Here is an 8,395-nt window from a genome sequence, read left to right as displayed (position 1 = left end):
CCTCTTTCCTCCCACTTTCTCCTTCCTTCTTTTACCTCTCCTCTTCCACTTCTCCTTCCTTCTTTACCTCTCCTCTTTTTCCCCACTTCTCCTTTCCTTCTTTTACCATCTCCTCTTTCCCCACTTTCTCCTTCCTTCTTTTAAACTCTCCTCTTTCCCCACTTCTCCTTCCTTCTTTTAACCCGCCTCCCTTCCCAATACTCCTTCCTTCTTACCTCTCCTCTTCCACTTCACCTTCCTTCTTTGACCTCCCACTTCCCACTTATCCTTCCTTCTTTTACCTCTCCGCCTTCCCCAATTCTCCTTCCTTCTTACCTCGCCGCTTTCCCACTTCTCCTTCTGCTTTTACCCCTCTCCTCCTTTCCCACTTCTCCTTCCTTCTTTTACCTCTCCTCTTTCTCCACTTCTCCTTCCTTCTTTTACTCTCCACCTACCTCAATTCTCCATCCTATCATTTACCTCTCCTCTTTCCCACTACTCTCTTCTCTTTTTAATACCTCTCCTCCTTCCCAATTCTCCTTCCTTCTTTCCCTCTTCCCTTTCCCAATTCTCACCTTCTTTTTGTACCTCTCCCTCCTTCCCATTCTCCTTCCTTCTTTTACCTCTCCTCTTTCCCACTTCTCCTTCCGTTCCTTTGTTACTCTCTCCTCTTTCCCACTTCTCCTTCCTTCTTTATTCTTTTGATGCCCTCTCAATCTTTCCCAACTTCTCCTTCCTTCTTTTACCTCCTCCTCTTCCCACTTCTCCTTCCTTCTTTTTACCTCTTCCTCTTTCCCACTTTTCTCCTTCCTTTCTTTTACCTCTCCTCTTTCCCACTTCTCCTTCCTTCTTTTACCTCTCCCCTTTCCCCACTTCTCCCCTTTCCTTCTTTTACCCTCCTCTTTCCCACTTTCCCTTCCCTCTTTTACCCTCTCCTCTTTCTTTCTTTCACACTTCTCCTTCCTTCTTTAACCTCTCCCTCTTTCCCCACTCTCCTTCCCTTCTTTTACCTCTCCTCTTTCTTCCCACTTCTTTCACCTTCCTTCTTTTGACCTCCCTCTTACCCATTTCTCCTTCCTTCTTTTACCTCTCCTCTCCCACTTCGCCTTCCTTCTTTTAACCTCTCCTCTTTTCCACCTTCCTCCTTCCATCTTTTACCTCTGAGCTCTCTTTCCCCACTTCTCCTTCCATCATTTACCTCTCCTCTTTCCCACTTTCCTCCTTCCTTCCTTTTTAACCTCCGCCTCGTTTCCCACTTCTCCTTCCCTTCTTTTACCTCTCCTTCTTTTCTCCCCACTTCTCCTTCCTTCTTGGACCGCTCTCCCTCTTTTCCCACTTCTCCTTCCTTTCTTTTAACCTCTCCTCTTTCCCCACTTTCTCCTTCCTTCTTTTACCCTCTCCCTCTTTCCCACTTCTCCTTCCTTCTTTTAACCTCGCCATCTCCCTTCTCCCTATTCCACTTCTCCTTCCTTTCCTTTACCTCTCCTCTTTCCCCCACTTCTCCGTCCTCTTTTACCTCACCCTTTCCCCACTTCTCCTTCCTTCTTTTACCCTCTCCTCTTCCACTCTCCTTCCCTTCTTTTACCTCTCCGCTTTCCCACTCTCCTTCCTTCTTTTAAAACCTCTCCTCTTTCCCCTCTCCTTCCTTCTTTACCTCTCCTCGTCCCCACGATCTCCTTCCGTCTTTTACCTCTCCTCTTTCCCACTTCGCCTTCTTCTTACCTCTCCATCTTGTCCCACTTCTCCTTCCTTCTTTTTACCATCTCCTCTTTCCCACTTCTCCTTCCTTCTTTTACCTCCTCCCCTCTTTCCCACTTCTCCTTCCTTCTCTTACCTCTCCTCTTCCCACTTCCTCTTCCTTCTTTACCTCTCTCGTTCCCACTTCGCTTTCCTCTTTGCACAGCCTTGATGTCCTCGCTGTTTTCTACCAGGCCGTGAGATCGCTGACAGATGACTGCTAATAGTCGGAGCGGCGATCGCTTTTAGTGTGAGAGGTTGAGATGCGATGTGCGTTGATATATCCGCCAAGCAAGAAATGATTTGTTTTGTGAATTTCTCCCTCAGCGTTGCATTGCATTTGTGGGATTTCAAAAAAAAAGGTTTGGACTGAATGTAATCATTTTCTCGTATATTTCGAGTATGGTCGAAGCAATCGCCCTTCTTCCAGATTATGAGTTGGCCAGTGACGTCTCGTCCCGGCGGGGGAGGGGGGGGGGTGACCCGGTTGGACGCTAATTAACGCTTGTATTTCTTTCTTTCGTCTGCATCCTGCACGAGTTTTCTTTCTGCTGCTCCACTTCTTTCAAAGTGAGTGTCGTCTGTTCCTCGTTTTGGCTTTGATTTTGACTTTGACAAATCCACAGTGCGCCGGCGCTTCTTCGGCAATTTCAGTGCAGAACCTTTGAATCATTGCACACGTGCGTTCAGCATCGTATGCAGTTGCGTGTGGGGCATTGTATATCACAGTATGCAAAAACGCTTACGGTTTGCCATTTTGTGAATTTACATCCGGATATAAACGTTTTCTTTTACAAATACATTTCGAAGTTGACTTTCACTTCACGGAATTTCGCTCCACGTCTCTTCTCGTCTCTCCCTCCCTCTCTCTCTCTCCCTCTCTATTCCTCTCTCTCTCTTTCTCTCTCTTTTTCTCTTTCTTTCCCTCTGCATATGTCTCTCTCTCTCCTCTCTCTCTCTCTATTTCTCCCTCTCTCCTCTCTCTCTAATTCTCTCTCTCTCCCCCTCTCTATTTCTCTCTCTCTCTCTCTCCTCTCTCTCTCTCTCGCGTCATCTCTCTCCTCTCTCATACTCTCTCCTCACCTCTACTCCCTCTCTATTTCCTCTCTTTCTGGGTAGCACCCCTCTCATCACTCTCCTCTCTCTCTCTCTCTCTCCTCTCTCTCTCCTCTCTATTTCTCTCTCTCTCTCTCAAGCCTCTCTCTCACTCTCTCTCACTCTCCCTCTCTCTCTCTGCTCTCCCCTCTCTATTTCTCTCTCTCTCTATTGTCTCTCTCTCTCGCTCTCTCTCTCAACTCTCCTCTCACTCTTCTCTCTCTTCCTCTCTCTCCCTCTCTTCTAATTCTCTCTCTCACCTCTCTCTCTCATCTCTCTTCCTCTCTATTTCTCTCTCTCTCTCTCCCTCCCGAGAACCTCTCTCACTCTCTCTCTCTCTCTCTCTCTCTCTCTCTCTCTCTCTCCCTCTCTCTCTCTCTCTCTCTCTCTCTCTCTCGCTCTCTCTCTCTCTCTCCCTCTCTCTCTCTCTCTCTCTCTCTCTCTCTCTCTCTCCCTCTCTATTTCTCTCTCTCTCTCTCACTCTCACTCTCTCTCTCTCCCTCTCTATTTCTCTCTCTCTCTCTCTCGCTCTCTCTCTCTCTCCCTCTCTCTTTCTCTCTCTCTCTCTCTCTCTCTCTCTCTCTCTCCCTCTCTCTTTCTCTCTCTCTCTCTCTCTCTCTCTCTCTCTCTCTCTCTCTCTCTCTCTCTCTCTCTCTCTCTCTCTCTCTCTCTCTCTCTCTCTCCCTCTCTCTCTCTCTCTCTCTCCCATTCTCTCTCTCTCTCTCTCTCTCTCTCTCTCTCTCTCTCTCTGTCTCTCTCTCTCTCATTCTCTCTCTCATTCTCTCTCTCTCTCTCTCATTCTCTCTCTCTCTCTCATTCTCTCTCTCTCTCTCTTTCTCTCTCTCTCTCTCTCTCTCTCTCTCTCTCTCTCTCTCTCTCTCTCTCTTCCTCTCTCTCTCTCTCTCTCTCTCTCTCTCTCTGCAGTGGCCCGGGCGCTGGTCGGTGGTGCTAGGCAGTGGGCGTCGGGCGGGCAGTTGGCCGTGGGCGGACGTAATCGGTGGGAGCGGGGGGGTGGGGGGGCGATATTAAAGGGCTGGGAGGCCGGACTGTGTTAATTCACAAGAGGCTGAGTTCTCCTCTCGGGTCCACCGAACCATAACAATCATCAAGGGAGAGAGTTTTCTTTTCAAACTTTTCACCAAGACTCTGCTTCAAGGGAAGTGCCTCTTAAGAACTTTGTGCCCACTAGCAGGGAGGATAATGATGGGGATTCTCTAAGCAGTGTTACGGAGGATTTCATCGACGATTTCGATGACTTTTATGGAACCCAAGATTTCGGCTACACTGAGGACCAATACACCGTCTTCCCTGAAGTTAATTTCGAAATGTACGCTGTCGGTGAGACGGAAGCTAGCCTCGACATACCGAAGGAGAAGGTAAACCATCTTACAGTTGACCAAAGGTACCAATTGTTCTCAGTTTTAAACAAATTTCCCAATTTATTTAAGGAAGGAGCTCCACTGGGGAAGGTGCCAGGTATTTCCCATAGGATAGTAACCTCCAGTGAGACCCCTCTGAGGACCAGACAGTGGCGTCTACCGGAACATGCGAGGACCACCATAAGGGAAGAGTGTGATAAAATGCTTACTGGTGGCATCATCGAGCCTTCAAAATCTCCTTGGTTGTCCCCCGTGGTTCTGGTCAGGAAAAAGGATGGGCAGGTAAGGTTCTGCATTGACTTTAGGAACCTGAACAAAGTAACGATTGGGGATGCATATCCAATGCCCCGTATAGATCAGACCATTGATGAACTGCATAACACTGAGTGGTTCACTGCCCTTGATGCCCGCTCTGCTTACTGGACGGTGGAAGTAGATCCAGAGGATAGGCATAAAACGGCATTTTCAGATGGCCACCGACTTTTCCAGTTTGCCAGGCTCCCTTTTGGACTCGCCACGGCCCCATCCACCTTTCAGAGGGCCATCAACACAGTATTGGCTCCAGTCTTGGGGAGGCATGTGCTAGCATACCTGGATGACGTGGTGGTTTACTCCCGTTCGTTTGATGAACATCTAGAACATCTGGAAGAAACCTTAGACTTGCTCAGTAAGGCTGGGCTTCTGCCTAAATGTCGGTAAGTCCTCCTTTGCACTCATGAGTTCAAATTCCTGGGATACCTTATAACCAGGGAAGGGATACAGCCAGACCCAGCTAAAGTAGAGGCCATTAAGACCATGAAGCCCCCACAGAATGTGAAGGGAGTAAGACAGTTTTTGGGGTGTACCGGATTCTTCCGAAAACACATCCCCAGTTATGCCATGATAGCTGCCCCACTCACCTCTTTAACCAGGAAGGGACGATCATTTCGGTGGACAGAAGAGCATCAGCAGGCCTTTGAGGAGCTGCAGCGACGACTGATGTCTGCACCGGTCCTCCGGAAACCAGACTTTAACCGTCCCTTTGAGGTGCATTCCGATGCATCACAGGTAGCCATCGGCGCATGCCTTATGCAGCGAGATGGGGAAGGGGTCCCTCATGCTGTTGCCTACTTTTCACGAAAGCTTAGGGAGGTAGAAAGGAGATATCCCGTGATTGATATTGAGGCCCTGGCAGTTGTCGAAGCTGTCAGAAATTTTGATGCGTATCTTTATGGCAAATCATTTGTGATTTATACTGACCACCGGCCTTTAGTATACGTATTTAAGCAGGTCACGAAGTCAATCAGGATGACTAGATGGTCCCACGAACTCTCCTTCTACCAGTACGAACTTCGGTACAAACCAGGTGCTTCCCATCATGTACCTGACCTCCTAAGCAGAGCAGTAGCGGCAACATCTCTTGTCATGGACGCCCAGAAGATTGCCGAAGAGCAACAGAAGGACCCCCTATGGACTGAGATTATCCAGTACCTTCAGGAACAAAGACTGCCCCGACGAAGAACCCCCTTTCCGTTAGAAGAATTCGAGGTAAGCGATGGCCTTTTATACCATTTACGTCACCTTCCAGACCGTGTGATCCAGCAGCTAGTGATCCCTCGCACCATGAGGGACGAGGCAATAAGATCGGTGCATAGCGAACCAACAGCAGCCCACCCTGGGGTCTATAGGACTTACACGCGTCTGAGAGACCAGTATTACTTTCCTCAGATGTTGATGGGCGTCAAGAAGTTCGTAGCAGCATGCCCCCAATGTCAACGGCGAAAAGGAGTTGCGGTGCGAAGGGCTAAATTAAGTTCAGCCCCAGAGGTGACACAGGTTATGGAGAGGGTGTCGGCAGATCTTCTAGATTTGCAAGGATCTCTGAATGGTTACCATTACGTTCTGGTCATCGTAGAACATCTTACCAGGTATTTACAGTTGGTACCTTTGAAGAACAAGGATGCAGAAACAGTGGCTAATGCATTTGTGGAGAAATATGTGACGCTTTTTGGACCTCCTAATACTCTAGTAACAGATTCTGGGGGCGAGTTTAAAAACCGTCTCTTTTCCCAGGTATGTGAAATGTTGAAGATAAAGTTGGGATATACCACGGCTTTCCACCCACAGGCTAATGGTATGGTAGAAAGGAGTAACAGGGTTATAAAGGATGCCCTGGCTACCCTGGTAGGGGACCACCCGGACGAATGGGATGAGCTCCTTCCGTACGTACGTCTCGCCCTGAACACGGCGGTACACAGGAGTACCGGACAACCGCCGTTGTACCTCATGATAGGGAAGGATGGTTATTTCCCTGTAGGGCTGACGAACCGGCAGGAGATCGATGAGGGATCAGCTCAACGGTTCCGCGAAAGGCTCAGGGAGGCTCGAACGGTTGCAGTGGAAACGGCCCGTCGCGCACAGTCGATATGGGCCGAGGACTACAACCGGAGAGTGCGGCAAAAGTTCACACCAGCAGAGGGTGATCTTGTCCTTGTCAGAGAGTACGCCCGCCGGACAGGGGTGGCAGGCCGAGCTCTTGGTTCCCGGTGGAGTGGCCCTCTGCGGGTGAAGAAGCAGGTAGGCCCTGTCACCTTCATCTGCCAGTCAACGCAGCCGCCTTACCGAGAGAAGGGTTACCACTGTAACCAAATGAAGCGCTATGTGGTGCAAGAAGAGCTCGAGTTCTTCCATGAGGGTGATATGGACGATGGAACCGAGGATCCCGGTGTCCCTGGTACGAGTAACCGGGAGTAAGCGCGTCCACAACCTAATGTAGGTATTGACCTTCTGTGGTATCCCTGGTTATGTCCTCTTCTTAAGGAAGGGTTCGGTTTCGCCGTGTAGAAACTTAGAGTGGGTTATCCCTGTCTCGATTTCTTTTGATGGCTCATTTTACTTGGTTTAATTTTAAGGTTAATTTTAAGTTTGATGTTTTAGGTTTGGGTATTTTGATGTTGGGTTCAGCCAGTTTTTAGTTTTATCTGTTTTTGTATTTTGATAATTTATTTTTTTAATGTTGGCTGATTTTTATTTAAGGTCGTGGTTCTCTCCCTTTTCCATATTTTACATTCATTCTTTTGCCTGGATGGTGATTTTTATCTATGCTCCGCATTAAAACCCCTTTTTATTTTCTTGCAGTTTTATGGTTTAGTCCACAGGCCTTGGCAAGGCGGCCTGTGAACTTCGAGGGGGAGGAGTTGTAGTGATGTGCTTCGCCCCAGCCATCCCTCCAGGACCAATGCACGAGTGTCCCTTTTGTCGCCACGAGGGGGAAGCGGCGCCAAGAGATGGCGTTGCCCTGGAGGGCCTACTACTCGCTCCCTCCCTGGAAGGAGGGCCTACCACATGCTCCCTCCCTGGAAAGAAGGGCATAAAACCCCCTGCGAGGCGTTATTCGGGGGCAGATAGCCTCTAGCACATGAGCCACAAGCTCGGCAAAAGCACTGCTCACAACCTGTGCCCTTTTGGCACTTGTTGTTTTCTTTTTGGAATTTTATTGTTTTATTGTTTTAAGGGTTGCGGCCATAGGTTAAATTCATGGCCAGGCCAAAGGAAGAGTTTTTGAATATAGAAGGAGGAGAGACCTTTTGTGTTGAATATATTTATAATAATAAACTGTGATGATCGGAACTATTTCTTTTTATATCTTTTAAATGTATCTTTCAAGACAATGGATAAAACACTGAAATAAGAATGTTTGCCTGACTCTAGCCACGCCTGCTCGGCGATGTCCTGTGTAGGAACTCTTTCTTTCTACATATAAACTGACATACACTCATACACATACATAACATACATCTTACACGTCTTCGACTGTCTCGCATATACACGGGTGCTGATCCCTTATCAGCTGGTGGCAGCCTACCCCTACACAGGACGAGATTCACGTTACCATGGTTTCAATCGGGATTTTACTTTGGGGCAAGGGAATGTCTCGGGGAATCACTACAATCTCCCTCAGCTGTTCTAAGAGGGAGTCGGTGTGGGACGTGGCTCTCTGGCTGTGGGGGAGAGAGAGGGAGAGAGGATCGGAGTAGCGCGCTAGGTATTAATGGAATGAGATGGATGGGAGCAGTGGTAGAGAGAGAGAGAGCGCGTAGAGAGATGAATGAGGTCCCTCTGGTCTGTCATCTCCCTCAGTCGAGCTGATCTAAGAGGGAGATACAGCAGTCGGTGTGGGACGTGGCTCTCTGGCTGTGGGGGAGAGAGAGGGAGGGGGCGAGAGG

The 8,395-nt window shown here is 48.7% G+C and overlaps 3 protein-coding genes across 3 annotated transcripts in view; 2 read left to right on the top strand and 1 right to left on the bottom strand.

The window, feature by feature from the left end:
* The window catches only part of LOC147466564 (uncharacterized), a 13,337-nt gene extending 5,228 nt beyond the window's left edge, over nt 1-8,109 (top strand). The window contains exons 3-6 of the mRNA XM_086535273.1: nt 4,101-4,213; nt 4,940-5,237; nt 6,504-6,941; nt 7,308-8,109. Coding sequence (XP_086391399.1) covers nt 4,101-4,213; nt 4,940-5,237; nt 6,504-6,923 — 831 coding nt within the window. The 3' untranslated portion in view covers nt 6,924-6,941; nt 7,308-8,109. The remainder of the gene's footprint in view (nt 1-4,100; nt 4,214-4,939; nt 5,238-6,503; nt 6,942-7,307) is intronic.
* The window catches only part of LOC122246354 (uncharacterized), a 1,434,769-nt gene that overhangs the window by 1,122,250 nt on the left and 304,124 nt on the right, over nt 1-8,395 (bottom strand). The gene's annotated exons all lie outside the window — the stretch shown is intronic.
* LOC122263496 (uncharacterized) overlaps nt 1-8,395 on the top strand; it is a 1,386,165-nt gene that overhangs the window by 1,345,309 nt on the left and 32,461 nt on the right. The window lies entirely within an intron of this gene.

Source organism: Penaeus japonicus, unplaced genomic scaffold, assembly GCF_977035675.1.
Source record: "Penaeus japonicus unplaced genomic scaffold, GWHDUDI00000001_assembly GWHDUDI00000043, whole genome shotgun sequence".
Classification (NCBI taxonomy): Eukaryota; Metazoa; Arthropoda; class Malacostraca; order Decapoda; family Penaeidae; genus Penaeus; species Penaeus japonicus.
This window is presented reverse-complemented; position numbering and strand designations above follow the sequence as displayed.